General features: G+C 36.8%; 2 protein-coding genes across 3 annotated transcripts; both read left to right on the forward strand.

The window, feature by feature from the left end:
- Window positions 1–1003: 1003 nt before the first annotated feature.
- LOC121780620 (putative 1-phosphatidylinositol-3-phosphate 5-kinase FAB1D) lies at window positions 1004–9833 on the forward strand. 2 transcript variants are annotated; one of them, XM_042178230.1, is made up of 13 exons: window positions 1004–1140; window positions 2156–2344; window positions 2543–2576; window positions 2703–3407; window positions 4025–4169; window positions 4259–4600; window positions 4828–5631; window positions 5772–6106; window positions 6316–6442; window positions 6561–6716; window positions 7243–8673; window positions 8762–9025; window positions 9114–9833. In XM_042178230.1, the coding sequence occupies exons 2-13, from the start codon at window positions 2230–2232 to the stop codon at window positions 9546–9548; spliced, it is 4893 nt and encodes a 1630-aa protein (XP_042034164.1). In that variant the 5' UTR covers window positions 1004–1140; window positions 2156–2229; the 3' UTR covers window positions 9549–9833. The 2 variants fall into 2 exon arrangements, with proteins under 2 accessions (XP_042034164.1, XP_042034165.1); XM_042178231.1 differs by lacking the exon at window positions 1004–1140 and having other exon boundaries at window positions 2213–2436.
- A 2001-nt stretch (window positions 9834–11834) lies between these two features.
- LOC121781824 (protein DMP2-like) lies at window positions 11835–13275 on the forward strand. The gene is made up of 2 exons (XM_042179525.1): window positions 11835–12653; window positions 13101–13275. The coding sequence occupies exon 1, from the start codon at window positions 11843–11845 to the stop codon at window positions 12626–12628; it is 786 nt and encodes a 261-aa protein (XP_042035459.1). The 5' UTR covers window positions 11835–11842; the 3' UTR covers window positions 12629–12653; window positions 13101–13275.
- The last annotated feature ends 5128 nt before the right edge of the window (window positions 13276–18403 follow it).

An 18403-nucleotide genomic window follows, 5' to 3' on the forward strand; every position in this document is an offset into this window, starting at 1 on the left:
TATAGAAATGTATCAAAACAACCGATTTAATAAACTAAACATATTATTGATGTCAATTATATGTAATCCTCCATCCTTGGTAATAAGTATTTCATATGAGCATATAAAATTAAATACAAATACACAATATGTTTATTTCTCTGTGTATATACATACACTATGCACAACTAATTATAATGAACGAAAATAATTTTCACCAAATCCAAGTATTTTTATACGTTTGATTTTTTCACTATAATATTAATACATCAAACATCAGATTTCTTGTTACGAGACGAAGCAACGCATCTCTTAACTGTCTCTTATCTCGTCTCTCCGAGACGAGACGGTTAAAAGACGCGTTGCAGCGTCCCGTCTCGCCGAGACGGCTGGCGCGCTAGCTCGCCACACGCCAGCGCCACGTGGCGCGCGCTGGCGCTAGGCGTGACGCCCACTAACCGGCCCGCGAGTGTGCGTCGTCACGCTGACGCAATAAATCATTTTTTTAAAAGTATATTTTAATAAAATTTTTTTTAAAATATGTCTTTTTTAAATTATGTCTTTTTTAAAATTATGTCTTATTTATTTATTTTTTTAAGTTGTAATTTTATTTTATTTAATGAAGTGTATTTTTATTAATTGAATTTGTTGGAAATAAAAATAAAAAATGAAATTGAATGAATAGTTAATGGATGAGATGGTTAAGAGATGTAAGAAATAGAGGGCTGCAAGTGCTGTCTCTTGGTTAAGAGATGAGGTGAAAAGTACAATGAGACCCATGAATAATTAAGAGATGAGACCGTAAAAGACAGTGTTGCGGATGAACTAAGTCCACCAACTAGATTGCTCTTTTCTCATTGGCTCTGTTAAGTCAAATAAGAAAAATATTTTTGAAAACAATTTAAATTATTTTTTTAGAGCATTAAGCACAAGGCAGCGTGGGCCCCAGTGTGAGAGAAATTTCTTGCTTGCTTTTTTATTATCTTTCTCTTCCTCCAAACTTCTTTGAATTCACTGCAAAATTCTTTGCTCTCTTCCCTCTCTCCCCCCTTTTTCTCTCTGAATGTCCTAGATTTCCAAATCTCGGTACCTGGAAGCGAGAGTTATCGTCTCTGCTCTGAAGATTTGCTGCGCAGATCAATTGATTTTTCTTCTTTGCTGGTGAGTATTGTTCAACAATTTCTGGAACCATCCTTTTTTTAAGAAAAAGTTAATTTGTTTGAGTTGTCTATTAATTTTTGCTCGAGCAGTAGTTTGGATTTCATGAAGGTAGAATGAGCTGCTATATGGATTTGTTCTGTAAATCAATCTCTGGATTAGGATAGATGATTAAGTAGGTATTTTGTTGACTTAAGTCAACAAATCAGCTCGCCGCGAATTATTGGAGGTTTTGGTGATTTATTCCGAGATTCAGAGTGATTTGGCTCATATGTAGAATTTTGCAGCCAGTTTAGTTTTTGGCGATTTCAAATGATCTTTGTGTTTCAATGCAATTTCCGATCAGAACTGTGCAATTGAGCTCCTAATTTGTTGATTTGTATTGCAATCAGTAATCAATTTGCTGATTTGCTAATCGGAATTTTTTCTCTCTGAAATCGCATTAGTTGTGCACAGGTGGTTGTTGAACAATAAATTTCTGTGGGCTGTGTCGTGTCACTTATTGAAATGGACACTGTTGCTCCGTACGAGGAGTCTGCATATTGTTATTAAATACTCGATTTCGTCCGTCCCATGTTACTTGAGTCGTTTCCTTGGGCACGAGTTTTAAGAAAGTTGTGTTTAATAGGTTAATCCGAGAAGAATTAAGTAGGAGATCTAAAGAGATTAAATTAGGAAAGAGAATAAATAAGAGAGAAGAGACATTAAACAATAAAGTGTTTGTTTTTTGCATAAAGGGAAATGGTCAATTAACGGAACGGCCTGAAATGTAATACGTATGACTCAATTAACATAGGACGGAGATAATATATTTTTATTAATCAATTTTTAAACACTGGAACAATTTCTGTTGAATTCCACTATCAAATGTTTGATTTGAAAGCAAAGCTCTACAGTCTGTTGCCTGGTGAATTTTGTACTATATAAATGGCAATTTGTAATGACTGCTATTCCTGATCCAATTTGTGTAGTTTTTCCACTCTTAGATGGTTGTTGATGTCCTTCCTTTCCATTTCAGAAGATCGTTTGTGGCACTTTCTACTTGAACTAGTATAATATGAATGTGCAGGCTGAAGTTGAATTGAATGTAATATGTGCCATTACTGTGGTGCAAAGCTTGCAAAATCAAGTGACTGCACAGAGCAGGAAAATGGGCATTCTCCAGAACTAGATAGTGGGCATTTGATCAAGTCCTGCAAGTTGTGTGGTAAGAAGATCACAAAGAAAGTCAAAATCGAGAAAATTTCAGTTCTTCCGTAATGCGATCAATCAGTGTGACTCCTCTAAAAAGCATCGAAAGTACCACAGCAAACTGCAGCACAGTCCCTCTTTATTTTTTTCCCTATCCAATTCTATTCTCCACTGCTTTATTTTTGTTCGTTCACTTATACCGTTGAATTTTCAGGTGATATTTCTGTTGATGCAAACTTATGTGAGAGGTAATATCCATTTTCTTCTGTTAATTGGTGTTAGAAAGAGCGTGATATGGGAAAATTGCTTCCCTTGTATCTTGAATATTTTCCCTGATTCCAACTTTAAAGCTTATTTTTAAAATCCACCATCAGGAGATACATAGAGGATAACGGCACTGCTAGTAGTCAAGAAGATTCTATATCCTTATTAAAGGGAAGCATGGATGACTCTGTTTCAGCAATTACTTTAAAAGGTTTTCGCCAAGCAGATGACACGGTGAAGCCTGAAAGTAGGAAAGCTAGTGATGTTGTAAGTTTGATGCCTAGCGAAAATATAGGAGATACAGAAAGTGCAGAAGTTCAGGCAGGGTCAGATAACAATGTGGAAATATCAAGTTCTTGTGTCGATGAGTCATCCGACATGTCTTCTTTGAACGATGAAATAAATGCTGAGTTTTGGCTTCCTCCAGAATCAGAAGACCAAGAAGACGATGTGTTAGGAAGCATATCAAACTATGATGATGATGATGATGAGTGTGGTTATGGTGCAGCATGGGCTCAACCTAGTTCTTTGAGCAGCTTTGAAGAAGGCAGTGGAAGTCAAAGGTTCAAAGAGGAAAAACTTAAAGCCATGCATGACGTTAAGCATGGTAAATTTAGGTCTCTTGTTAGTCAACTTGTGAAATCAGTGGGTGTCTGTTCTTCTGGAAACGATGGCGAGGATTGGGTTGATATAGTGACTTCTCTATCATGGGAGGCTGCTAATTTTGTGAGACCGGATGCACTCGAGGGTAAGGCAATGGATCCTGATGGATATGTAAAGATCAAATGTATTGCAACTGGTTCCCGCTCACAGAGGTAATAATTTGGCACTGTTCGAGTTGCATTTGGAAATTGGTTTAATGCATTGTATAGTGCCTCAACAATTGTATTTTTGTTTGTAAAGTTGATGTAGATTTCTTGTCTGCCAGTATCAAGGCAGTTTAAAAGGAATTGGAGTTTATATTTTATGATGGAAATTGGGGATGATTAGGGACTTCATTCCCTCAATTTTGGGGCCTGGAGGGATAGGTGGGTTTATAAGCATGCCTCACTCTGCTAACCAAAGGTGGCCAAGGGGAATGACTTCTCTAGACCAAACAATTGTGTTTAATTCGTTGTGCTACCCCTTATTGCAAACCCCATACTGAGCACCCCTTAATAACTTACTGTTTCTTGTTAGATTAACATTGAGAGAAATTTCTATGCCTACTAAATGATCCTAGCCTAATGCTTTTTCCCAAACTAGTCCGTATGTTCAGGTCTATAGGATCCCCTTTAAACCTTTTACTACTGATGATGCATGGGTGTATGTCGAACAACAATTAGTATGTGGCAGTATGTTTGTTACAGGTTTCATTTTACACGATAGCACTACTTATCCACTTCATGCTATTATCTCTTTAAAAATTTGTAATCTTATTTTGACTTTGCAGCCAACTGATAAAAGGTCTAGTCTTCAAAAAGCATGCTGCTCATAAACACATGCCAACAAAGTATAAAAGCCCAAGACTGCTGCTGATCCATGGTGCACTTGAACTTTCTTCTGGTGGTTTGTCATCATTTGAATCGATGCAGCAGGTGAAATTAAAATCCATGTCTTTCAACCTAATATGTGACACACTATATAAACATCCGTTTACCTTTTCTGATCATATTTTCCTTGACAGGAGAAAGACAATTTGAAAACTATCATTGAGATGATAGACATGTACCATCCTAATGTAATATTAGTTGAGAAATCAGTTTCCCGTGATATACAAGAGTCTATTCTAGCAAAAGGAATTACACTAGTATTTGATATGAAGCTCCACCGCTTGGAGAGAGTTGCCCGTTGTATTGGCTCGCCTATCTTGGCCTCGGAGGTTGGAATAGGTCAAAGACTAAGGCAGTGTGACTCCTTTCATATTGAAAAGTTTCTAGAAGAATATGCTCCTCCAAAGGAAGGTGGGAAAAAACAAAGCAAAACATTGATGTTCCTTGAGGGTGCTCCTACTCGGCTTGCTTGCACAGTAAGTTCACATTTCATATATAACAGTTATGACTGATAGTCTCGATTTTAACATTGAGTTTATGAGACTATATGATCCTATAATTCTTCAAAACTGTAATTGCTATTCCACAGTAATTTCTTCACTCTAGTCACCATCATAACTATAAAATCTGAGATATTTTCACTCAAATTCATTACGATGGTAATTGCTTGTTTTTGTGACCTTATTTGCTTTGTGATGCACAGATTCTGCTGATGGGAGCAAACAGTGATGAATTAAAAAGAATTAAATGTGTAATACGGTGTGCGGTTGTCATGGCATATCATTTGATGCTTGAGACTTCTTTCCTTTTGGATCAGACTGCAATGTTCTCCACGATTTCTCCCAATGAGGTGGTTGATTTAGCACTGACTGATATAAAGTCGGCATTGGTAGGGACATATGATTCGACCGCTGTTGCTGATACGCCATGTAATGCAGAAGTGAACAAGCCACTTGCACTTGATTTTAACATGTCTGATCAGTTCCATAACGACAAGTCGCAGTATCTAATCTCATCAGAAGGCAATTCTGCATTGTCATTCGAAGCATGCAATCCTGAAACATTTCCAGGTCTTTCTATTTCAACATCCATCCAAAGAGTTATGGATGACAGTTTTCCTTTTTTCTCCAACTCTCCTCAGAACAAGCAGAGTCAGCTTGATTTCGATAAAACAAATCAGGATGGCCAGGATGGGAAATACAATGTTCAGATCTCAAGTGTTCAAGAGGATAAACACGGCAGAGAAAATTTACTCAACAATCAGCAGCCCCATCTACTAAAATCTTCAGACACATTGGAAAACTGTTGTGATGGTACCGGAGACCAAGCACAAGGCAAGGATGAGATCAACTCAGTCTTAGATTCTGAGAGTATTTTGGTTCTGATGTCCAGCCGCAATGCCTCACTAGGAAGTATTTGTGAGCACCGTCATTTTTCCCATATTAAGTTTTACCGCAGTTTTGATGTTCCCCTTGGGAAGTTTTTGCAAGAGGAGTTACTCAATCAGGTTGGCTGAAGTTCATTATACTAATAATTACGATAATATTTATTTACTTTGTCCATTTGGTATGGCATATATTAGTTTGATTTTTAAAGCATTTTATATGCTTGTGCTACAGAACTAACATAAAGTGTTCCTCTGTGCAGAGACTCCGGTGTAAAGTTTGCGACGAACTGCCTGAGGTGCACTTCTATTACTATGCACATCACAATAAACAACTTACAATCCAAGTTCGACGTCTTCCTGCAAGAAAAAGTCTGCCAGGTGAAACTGATGGGAAGCTTTGGATGTGGAGTCGCTGTGGACGGTGTAAACTCCCTGATGGGAGCCCAAAATCCACAAAAAGAGTATTGATATCCACTGCCGCCCGCGGGTTGTCATTTGGAAAGTTTTTGGAACTGAGTTTTTCAAATCACTCTTCATTCAGTAGTCCATCCTGCTGTGGTAATTCTTACCATAAGGATTTCCTCTACTTCTTTGGGTATGTTTTATTTGAAATTTTTTGTTGGAGTGTAACATAAACACTAGGTCTTAAGTTTGGTGAGCGATAGCTAAGCTTGTGTATTCTGACAAACTGGATGGCTTTTAACAATAGCTTGCCTATTCTATTTCACTTCTCTATTTCCATTTACTTCTACACTGTGGAATCTTTCTCAAGTAAACTCTCGGAAATTTTGGGCGAATATGCAGATTGGGGCCCATGGTTGCAATGTTCAAGTACACTCCAGTTTCAACCTACTCAGTTTCGCTTCCACCTCAGATGATACAATTTAACTATTCAGGCGGAGGAGAGTTTCTTAAAAAAGATTCTGAGAATGTATGTTCTTTCATGAATTCTTTTGCTATTTTATTTTGCCTGGTAATTGGACCATCTAGCTAAAGGAGCATATCTTCCTTTCATCTTTTGACTCATATTGTTGTTATCTATCTTTAAGGTGTACTCGAAAGGGATTTCAATGTTCCTTGAGATCGAAAAATGCCTGATGGATCTCAGAAATCGTTATGTTGGGGTAACCCTGAACATTCAAGGTTCAAAGATGGAATTTTCTGATATTGTGGAGCTGTTGAGAGAGGAAAGGTCTCAATTTGAGGTTAGATTTCTAATCTTGCACATTTTTTATTCCATCTTTTAGCCTTAGTAAGGAATTAAGGATTAGATCTACTTCTTAGTTCTTTTCTTAATCTACCTTTAAAATCATTTATTGTACGAAAAAGGAACATTTATAATTTTTATACTTTAAATAGATTTCTCGATGGTTTCTTCTATACAATTGTGGAATGGTGTATAGGTTACTAAAGTATGTTGGAGTATACAGTCCTTGCATATCTAGAAGCAAGTATGACTACATTCTTTCTCTTTGTAATCTGTAAATTAATGTTGAAGAAGGTTAGCTCTACTAAATAGTCGATTGACTTCGTTGACTGTCTAAATAGGAAGAAACTGGAATTTGTTTTTGGATATACTGTTTGTCTCTTTGTCCATGAAGAATCTAGTATTGATAGAATAATAGTATGCTGTTTGGTTTCACATGGTTTTCAACTACAAAAAAATTTAAAGCTTTGTTTTGTACATGACGTAGTTACATTGCTCTTAATATTGTGATAACTTTTTATTAGGTTGAGGTTCAAAATGCAACCAATGGAAGTGAGGATGGTGCTGTTTGTAAAATTCTAAGCTTGAATAGAGTCCGATTGGATCTTATGCTGGAATCATGCATCTGGGATCGAAGACTACATGCATTGCTCTCTTCAGAATTTAAGGTGATTGATTCTGATTCAGTGAAGGAGGATGACATTTCTGGACAGCCATTAAGCGAGGATGATACTGCTGTTGAGGAAATTTTTGGATCTGAAATCAAACAAGATTTTGAAGAAAGTGATGATTATCCAGTAAAAGAAATACCAATTGATGAACATGTAGAAGGATCCACTGGAGATAAATCTACGCCAAATGTGGCAGAAAATGGTGTGGCACCACATGTTGGAAAAATAAATGAAAATGGTGCTGGAGCCCATGATTTTTTGGTGAAACCTACTCCAGAAGATCATTTTGATTCTGTTGAAGGAAATTCTGAACAGGGAAATCTTGATTCAGCTATGGAATTGCAGACAGGTCGTATAATATCGATATCTTCAGACATTGAAGGGGTTGGTTCTGATTCAAACAATTCATTGAGATTTAAGCATTATCTTTCTATGTTCTCTAACCTGGAAAATGGAAAAGGCTGGGTCTGGGCACCCTTTACAGATATCCGGCGTGAATACATTGAAGATCTCCAGAGAGGATACTTGCCAAAATTTGAATCTTGTAGTAGCTATGCTGCAGAGTCTACGGCTCAAAAATTGATTTCTGACGAGGGGTCCAGATTGCACATTCCTCTTGGTGTGGACGACTATATTGTATCGGACTATGAAGATGAATTCTCAAGCATTATAGCCTGTGCATTGACCCTGTTAAAGGACGATGCAGTAGCGACGGACGATCTAACAGATGATGTTCAAAGAGAAAGAGGAACTGATTCAAAATCCATTGAGGGTTCTCAGAGCCTACCACGAATGTTTTCTTTGGCAGCTCCTAATTGGTCCTCCTTTGGATCTTTCGATTCAGATAGCATGCATTCTCCTTCTACATCAATGGAAGATCTACATTCTTCAAGTTTTGATGGTTTGAATTTGTTAGAATCATTAGTCTCCTATGGTGCTAGCCATCCAGAAGTCTCTATGGGTTTGGGGAAATATCCAGGGAAGCGTAAATACTCTGTCGTATGTGTATACGCAAGCCAGTTCCGTCAATTGCGAGATCGATGTTGTCCTTCAGAAGTTAATTATATTGCTTCCCTAAGCCGCTGCAAGTATTGGAATGCCAAAGGTGGAAAGAGTAAATCTTTCTTTGCAAAAACTCTAGATGACAGGTTCATCATTAAGGAAATCAAGAGAACAGAGTTTGAGTCCTTCATGAAGTTCGCCACAAACTACTTCGACTACATGAATGAGTGCTATGAGAAAGGAAATCAGACATGTCTTGCTAAGATTCTTGGCATCTACCAGGTTACTCAATCTTGTTTTATCCTTACGTCTGGCTCGTTTTAAGGTGGCATAAACTGTCCTATGCTTATTCTTAATTAAACTTGTTTAGGTTGTGATAAGAGCAACAAAGAATGGGAAGGAAACAAGGCACGATCTCCTAGTGATGGAGAATCTTTCATTTGGTCGAGAGATTTCCAAACAGTATGATCTCAAGGGGGCTTTGCATGCTCGATTAACTGCTGAAAATGGTGCTGGAGATGTTCTTTTGGATCAAAATTTTGTGAATGATATGAATATATCACCTCTCTATGTCAGTAGGAAATCAAAGAGGAATCTGCAGCGGGCTGTGTATAACGATACTAATTTTCTCAATGTTAGTTTCTTTAAATTTAGAATAACAACTGACCACTTGCATGACACTTGATTTGCTACTAACTATTGTTTGTTTCATTGCTTATCAGTCGATCAACGTGATGGACTATTCTCTTCTAGTAGGAGTGGATACACAGCGTCATGAATTGGTGTGTGGTATCATAGACTATCTCAGGCAGTATACTTGGGACAAGCAGCTCGAGAACTGGGTCAAGTCTTCACTTGTTGTTCCCAAAAACCAGCTGCCAACTATCGTCTCTCCAAGAGAATATAAGAAGAGATTTAGGAAGTTCATAGATACATACTTTTTGAGTGTTCCAGATCACTGGTGTTCCCGGAGATCTTCCAACCCTTGCCAACTCTGCGGCCCTTCCTCGGGAAACAGTTCGTTTAATGCAACATCCTTGAAGCCAGGCAGTGAAGATGAAGATTCCTCCCATGGAGCATCTCAAGATCAAGGGACACGTGGAGCTGGTTCTTTAAAATCCCCAGACCACGATAAACAGGACGGCCCCTTTTCGTGAGGTCTGTCGATTCCATCATATTAATCCCTTTTCTAGAACTGATTACTCCTATTTTGTTTCATATATTGCTGTATAGCTGATTGCCGGTGTAAGTCCCCCTCTTACCCTGGTATTATTTTGTTCCAGCAAAGTTCTGAGGGTATTTTGGCATATATAGATCAGGAAATTTTAGGCTGCACATATTCGATATACGTATATCTTGAGCAAATGTGAAAAATCGCATTTTGCATTTCATACGACCTCGATTGATATATTCAACGATAGAAATATATTGCTGTTTACCAACTGCCTATGTTGTGAATTTATGTTTTATAGCTACAAGCAAAATCTAGTTCTTTCATAGAGATTGTGATGCATATTATCATTGTGCAACTAGGTGGCGAAGAAGGTGGAAATTCTATGCTACTAATAGGATAAACTCTAACTCCATTGATTTTTCGAGTACATGTCGTGTATTTTCACATGTTATGATACACGACTCGTCTCGGAATATCAGCGGTTTAGAGATCTACGACATGAGGTAGCTAAGATTTTTCGTTTCCCCGTTGTCGAAGAGTTAGTGTTTGGTTACATACCTGTTTCTTATTATGGCCTTTGCCCTTGAAACATCTTCTAGAAAGCCTTGCCTGCCTGTCTGTCTCTGTAGAGATGGAATTTGTGATGAAATAATTTTGTCATTAGGTTGAAGATATAATGAGATCTGAAAATCTTGGTCATGTGATCTTATGTTTGAATCTTCTTGTTGTCACGAGTTTCCTGTTTTTGCTTTTAAGGCTGTTATCTTTCCTGTGTTATGCCCTTTTTGAGACGTTTGCAACTTTTTTTAAATAGAGAAATCATAATGGTTTTTTGTTTAATTAGAGAAAATATTTTACTAAGTTGTGAAAATACAATCAAAATAAAAGAAACACCTTCGCAGAAGGCCATTTTTATGGAAAATCTTGGCAATACTGTTGAATACTCCTCTATCCACCAAATGTTGTCCACATTTTACTCAGTGCGGTTTTTAAGAAATGTGAAGAAAAGAGAGATCTGCTTATCGAAAATGGGAAAAAACAAAGTGAACAATATTTATAGACGGATTGAAATGATAGATGTTGACAACATGCACGGAGGGTGTACAATATTCCCATCCCCCTCACATCTGAAATGAAAACTATATACTATATAAGAGGGAACATCTTTTTAGGTCCATGAACTTTGTCGAAGTATCATTTTAGGTCCGTGAATTTTGAAAATATCATTTTAGGTACGTCAACTATAAGTTAATATCAATTGAGGTATTTTGAACTTTTTTCGGACGAAAATGCCCTTAAGGCCTTCAAAGGGCAATTGAACAATTCTTTCGCCACTCATCTTGCGTCAAACACCTAGAGTCCAACAATTTTTATATTTAAATTTAATTTGGATGATAATTGATCTCATTCTGACATTCATATAAATAATACTCCGAATGACAATCTAAATTAATAGCTATCCAATTTCAAAACAAATAAACTAAATATAATTCACAAATCACCTATAGTAAGTTCTTAGAATGCAGTTTATATTAAAAAAAAAATAAATAAAGTATCTAAATCCCAATTCACTATCCCTATATAATTGGTCATCTAATAATTGAAAAAGTTTACGGTAAATTTTAATTATATTTAAATTCAATTTGGATGGTAATTGAATTAAACAGTAGTAATAAAATTGTTGGACTCTAGGTGTTTGACGCAAGATGAGTGGCGAAAGAATTGTTCAAATTGCCCTTTGAAGGCCTTAAGGGCATTTTCGTCTGAAAATAGTTCCTAAAATGATATTTTCAATGTTCACGGACTTAAAATGATACTTCGGCAAAGTTCGTGGACCTAAAAAGATGTTCTCTATATATAATATCATCTCATATGTGTGTGATCAAATACTAAATTTTTAAAGTAATAACTAATAATTAAATATCAATTTTGTATGTTAAAAATATCACTATAATCGGTTGATATCTATCTTATGACTATAATCAATTGATATCTATAATCAGTTGATATCTATCATATTACTATAATCAGTTGATATCTATCTTAAATTGATAATTGACAACTATACAGCAATTTACATTATCAATATGGAGACATTTGTATGTTATGTAGCTGACATACGTATCTCTTTTTATTACATTATCAATATGGAGACATTTGTATGTTATGTAGCTGACATACGTATCTCTTTTTATTGACATCTATATTGGAGAAATCAAGTGTAAAACTGCAATCAAAAGGATACCTTTCCCTGCAGAAGATCAAAGAAAGAAAGCCATGACAAAAAGCAAGGAATTCCTTCTCTCCCTTCATCTCATCAAGGAATCTCCTTTCCACAAAACTCACCTATATCACCACCAAAACATCACATCATTACAATCAACCATGTCAAGTAACATCACTGAACACCTCAGGGGAGCCACGCACCCCGAGGGCGACTACCACAGTGCGGACGACCTCGAAAACTCCTTCGACAACGAAGCCTCTGATCAAGAAGACGACGTCGACAACTCCAACTACATATACGTCGTCAACACAATCCTGAGCGGCACTGCCCGTCTCAACGTCCTGCTTCCCACGGCCACCATCCTCGCCTTCTCCATCTTCGCCCCGCTGCTGACCAACGACGGCAAATGCACCACGTTGAACCGGTGGCTGATGGGCTGCTTCCTGGCCGTGTCGGCCAGCTCGTGCGTGTTCTTCTCGTTAACGGACAGTTTCAGGACGAGCAGCGGCCGGCTGTATTATGGGGTGGCCACGCTCCGCGGGATAAGGAACTTTGGGGGAGGGCGGGCTCGGCCACGCCTCCCCGGGGAGTATAGGCTGCGGTGGAGCGACGCGTACCATGCGTTGCTCTCGTTGGTTGCGTTCCTTACCTTTGCTTTGCTGCATAGTGATGTGCTGAGCTGCTATGATCTGGTTTTGGCAAGGAAATTCACTAATACTTTTCCACTTGTGGTTGGTTTTGTGATTAGTCTTCTCTTTGTGTTGTTTCCTTCGAAGAGGAGAGGCATTGGGTATCCTTTCCTGCTGCAGATTGATAATTTCCACAACAGAAAATGATGATCAAATAATCACACACAAACAAGTAATGTCTTTTTCCGTAATGAAGAAGCAATTTTCTTGATTGTATTTGTGAGATGTATAGATCATTTAAACAGGGTGTAAACTCATATTGATGAAAAACAACATTAAAAAAATGGGAGTAAGAAGACAGACATGTGATATGGAATGCTAACTTTGATTTAAGTTGGCATAAAAAGTGTGTGTGTGTGTGTGTGTGTGTGAAATTCTTCTTTGGGCTACATATAAAAATTAGGTTCCCAAATTCGAAAGCTTTTTATTTACTGAATTTGTGCATCTCCAATTACTAAAACGCATAATCCTGATGCGAATCAGACGTCTCGTAGGATTTGCAACAATTTCCTTCGAGGATGATTTGTAGGTGTAGTCTTCCTCTTATAGGTGACACATTAACTTTCATGTGTCTCCAATTATGCGTCTCCAATTAATGAAACGTCTCTCACTTTTGCAGAATATAGAAAAAAAGCTTTTTCTAATTTGGGAAGCTTATTTCCATAATAAACCGAAAGAAGAAATTTTTCCGCGTGTGTGAGAGAGAGTGAGAGACGGGGTTGGCTGCAAACGACACTGAGGGAAAATAAACCGCGAAATTTCTAATGGTTTTTACTGAGGTTGCATGCACACGATCTCTGAAAATAAAGTTGCTGCATTACAAGACCGGAGGGGGCGGTGACGCCTAAGGTACGCACCGTGTTTCAGGTGATGCGAAGCCTGGCTCGTAGTGTGGTCCCCAGCAATGTGAGGCAGTTGTGCCAATGGATGGTTAGTTTTGATTCAATTTTTTTCTATAAATACAACACCAACACTTATCTTCATTTCTAAAATTCTCTACACAAACTTTCAATATTCAATGGACCCCACAAAAGAAATGACAATTTTGAAAAAAACTACTTTTTTCAATAGAACAAGAGAATCCGCTGTATCAAAACCAAAGATGTAAAAGAAGAGCTATAAACAGAATCTTCGAAGGTATGGTTACAAATGCTTAGATACTCACTACATGTGAATATATATCATCAACTAGGAAACAACATAGAGAGAATGAAGGAGGCGGGAGGCCGACCTCCGATTCCTGAGCAGTTCCGCGTTCTTGAGCTTTGGCCTAACGCTCCTCGTCAAAGTTCCAGTCCCTCACGATGTCCCTCCTCACAGCATGGCTCCGGACCAGCCTTGGAGGGCCGGCAACGCCGGTGCTTGGAATGGGCTGGGGCATCACCTTAGAAGATGCGAACCCGTGATTGGCTCTTGAATGTGGGAGTGCGGTTTTTCTGGCCAAGCAGCTTGCGATAGCCGAGCATCTCCCTTCGTTGTCAGAGCTTGACACGGAATAGCTTCGGAAGGAATGTGATGGACTCTCTACGCCATGGCATACGAGACATGCCAGACTCATACTGTCAGCGAGAGATGTCAGTCAGATCAGACGCGGTCTTCCCTTTGCAGGGCTGCGCATGGAAATTGAAACGGAAAACTCGATGGATGAATCATTTTTTATGCTAAAAAGACATTGATATCATGTAGTCACTGTTCGCCCAATCTTGGCACGAAAAGGGGCGAATATGTAACAGAAACAGACCCCGTCATTTTTCCCAATTACAATTTCCTATCCATTTCATCGACAGGCAAGAAACGAGAAATAGAGGCCGATCTCACTAAAGGATTCTCAAGACAAGACTAAAGATAAGGGAAAAATACACAAATATATACATGTGTAGACAAAACACCGAATTCTCTGAACTTCTACTTCACGATAAGCAAAACCCGCTAAATGTCTTAAAGAGGCAAAACATACATACAGGTTGAAAGAGCAATCAAAGCATAAATTCACCTTCGTCCCACTTAAGCGGATTGCCATAAGTTCCCTATCCCACCATAGGTAATCAAGAAACAAGTTTTAGAAACTAAAGGCCTAGACATGACTTAAAGATCACTCTTCTGCCACTTATTACAAGAAAGATTGCATCTTTAGACTTCGAGTTTCAACGAGATTTTTCAACTGATTTATTTAACGTAAAATCGGATCCATTTGATACAAAAATATCGTCTTTCCAAATCAAAAACGGCAAAAAGCAACGGAAAATCAGCATCCGTGTACCAAATTATCATAAGAAGCAGGAAATTTTATTATCCAAATGATTCTTGAATTTAATCTTCAATACATTGCAAATTAACCAAACCATACCACAAAAGCAGCAGTAAACACATTTAGCAAGCATTCTAAATTTCTACTTATAGCTCATTCACCAACAACTCCAATAACACAATGCAACAACTGATTAACAATCAATGGATGATAATCCACCCAACATTAAAATAAATGAATCTTGCTAGCTCAACAAATCCAAACCAAAACAGCATAACAAAACAAGAAAGAAATAATCTTGAATCAATTCACACAAAAAGTAACACTCCCAAAATCAAATCTGCCGTTTCTATTTTCAATTGAGCACAAAATCTCAAAATAACAATCAATAAATTACATAAAGCAAAAAACCCCAAATCAGCAAATAAACCCTAATGGAAATTCAAACCGAATCCTAATGAATAACTGAATCAATGCGATGCCAATTTTGTTTTTAAAAATCCACAAAACTAATTAAAAACGGTGAAGATAGCAAAATCAGAAGAGATCTGAGGGGCAAACCTGAGGAATAGTGAAAACAGTAGCTAATTCTTCAATCAATTCAGCTTTAGACTTAGGGTTGAAGATTTTTGTGGGTGCGTTGAATCTTGAAATGAAGCAAGTGATGTTCAACTCAGTGCGTTTATATATCGTCTGTTTCTACATAATTGTTTTTACAGTTGGGGTGATTGTACCTTGTTTGTTTCTTCTTGTTTAATTGATGGCTTACCTTTTCTTTTTACCTGTATTTGTGTAATTCTTGAAAAAGTGATTATTGCAGGAATCATCATGAAATGTTGTGGTGATGTATAATAAAAGTTGCATAATAACGGAGCTATATTTACCTAATCATTATTGATAATAAAGTTACTTTAATCAATAAACTCAATATATAAGTAAATTCAATGAGTTATGTCAAATTTAGAGATTCTAGACTTCATATCGTGTTGTGTTGTGTATTATCTTAACGGTTTGTTATCGTGTCCTTATTATATCATTAATGTGTCCGTATTGTGCGGATCTTGTTTGTGTTGAATAAACTGTCAAAAGTTTTTTTTGAATAAATTATGTTTAAGTTTAAGCTTGTTAGTTTGTGTCGTTATCCTGCTGGCACAATAACACGATGATTCACGCGATTTTGTGTGGCTAGTCAATATTGGAAAATCAAATTGAGATCTAAGAGTGTTGGCAAACAAAAGTTTATCTCATTATTATTTTGAAGGGAAAGTTCATTTAATTACTACTAAATATTGGGAAATCTAGTTGAGATCTAAGAGACTAGGCAAGCAAAAGTTCATCCAATTATGAATTACACTTTTGAAAGTAAAGTTCATCTAGTTATTAATTAAGTATGATATTACTAATATGTATAGTTTGCACAGTTAATGATGGAGTTTTGTGATGGTTGACATAAATTCATTGCCTTAATTGAGCGTTTCTCTAGTTAGAATTCATGTACTTAGTTTAGGTTAAAATTAAAATTATGTATCATCCAACTATAGTGATGAATCTATAACGTAATTTTGGGAGAGGGAGGCATACTTGCAATCAGAAGTGACGAACTATAAAATCGTACGTTTAAAAAGAAAGCAAAATGATTGTATAATAAACTTTTATTAATAAAATATTAATAATTTCGGGACTTCTAAAGTTGCATTGATAACAATGTAATGGTCTATGCGCCGCCATTAAAGTTAGATTCAAATTAAAGTAATCAAATGGTATAATGAAACAAAATTTCTAAATTTTGTAGTTATGTCATAATTTCGTGTTCTAACACAGATAGGGATAGATATTTGGGCCTTTTGTTTTTCTTTTTTGAGGAAATTTTGGGCCTTTGTTGGCATTGATAGAATTGACCTAATAGAGTTTTGAACTCTCTACAAGTTAATTTTGTACTAAGATAAGATAAGCTAATTAGATTTTTTTTATAGAAAGGACTCGAACCATTTCAAAAATGGTGCGTAAAGGAGTACAAAAGCTAAAACAATTTAAAAACTTCCAAAAATCAAAGAAACACCCAAAAAAAACTAATACATTAAGCACAATATAGCGATCATATCTAGAAAATTAAGTCCAAGAGGAACACTCTCAAACCAAAATACCAACACCAAAAGGAACAGACAGTTCACAGCAAAGTTGAAGATCGATAACTTATCAAGTATATTGAGCCGGAAGGTCATCTTCGCGTTAACCAATAGGATGGGAATTGGAGTATGAAACAAAATTTATAAATTTTGTAGTTAGGTCATAATTTCGTACTATTCTAAAATAGACAGGGACAAATATTTGGGCCTCCTGTTTTTTAAGGAAATTTGGGCCTTTTGTTGGTAGGGATAGAATTAGCCCAATAGAATTAACTCTCTACAACGTTAATTTTGCACTAAGATAAACTAATCAGACATATAATAATGTCTAAGCTCAGAATATAACATTAAATTGAGTAACTATGAAAACAACATAAGTTTTAAAACACAACAGGATTGTGACATTAAAGTACAAGAAGATGATAGTGAAGCATGAAGGCCAACAAAATTCATGCCATGTTTGCTGAATTAAAAACACTAAAAATACAAAAAAAAATTGTTAAGGAATTAATGTCTCTATAGTTAGCTAGTATTCCAAGAGGCATAAGGAAGCATAGAGTTTCATCATTCCAATTTACCATTTTTCTGAAGTGTCAGAATGTTTGAATTGACTTGTGACTCAATTTATTGCATTCTGCATTGAAATAAATTTAGGTACCAAAACATATCTACTTTTTTTTAAATTAAAATTTAGGTAATCAATTAGTAATAGCTCAAACAATCCATTACAAAAATCTCAAAAATATATGATCACTACTTATTTATTCTAATCAAATTTACAATTAAAATTAGCTCGAAGTGATGTTAGACGCTAGTGCAGTCATAATATCTAGTATTTTTTTTTAAAAATTTCGGGCGAAATTATTTTTGCCCCAACTCTAACTTACCTGGTTTTAGGCCAAAATAATAATAAAGAAATTTAATCACACCTATTGGCTAAGAATAACTATATAATCAGTATCGTTTATACTTGAAGGGCTACACTATAATTAAATGCTTCCTAATAAAGGAAGTGGTGACTACTTACTGCTTACTAGGAAATCTATTACAATAATTGTAATACTACTAAATATAATAACGTAGTAACATGAGAGTAGGAAAATCAAAGTTCTAGCTTGTTAAATTGTTTAGGTCTAGTATTGTATCAACTAGACCTGCCAAAGGTTTATCGAACCGACGGTTCCGAACCGAAACTGTAACCGCCGGTTACGGTTCCGAACCGAAACCGTGAGAATTTACCCGAACCGAAACCGTGAGAATTTATCCGAACCGAAACCATCGATTTTTGAACCATGGTTCGGTTCAGGTTCAAAAAATTTCGAACCGGAACCGCGAAAAACCACCTGAAAACCGTGAAACCAAGCCGGAACCGCAAAAAACCGTAAATAACCACCGGAAAACGCCGGTTCGGAACCGAAACCGAAACTGAAACTGACGGTTTTGGAACCGGAACTGTAACCGCGAAACACCCTCGCGGTTCGATTCCGGTTCGACAATTTCCAAAATCGGAACCGGCGGTTCCGAACCGTAACCGCCGGTTACGGAACT

This window comes from Salvia splendens, chromosome 20, assembly GCF_004379255.2.
Source record: "Salvia splendens isolate huo1 chromosome 20, SspV2, whole genome shotgun sequence".
Classification (NCBI taxonomy): Eukaryota; Viridiplantae; Streptophyta; class Magnoliopsida; order Lamiales; family Lamiaceae; genus Salvia; species Salvia splendens.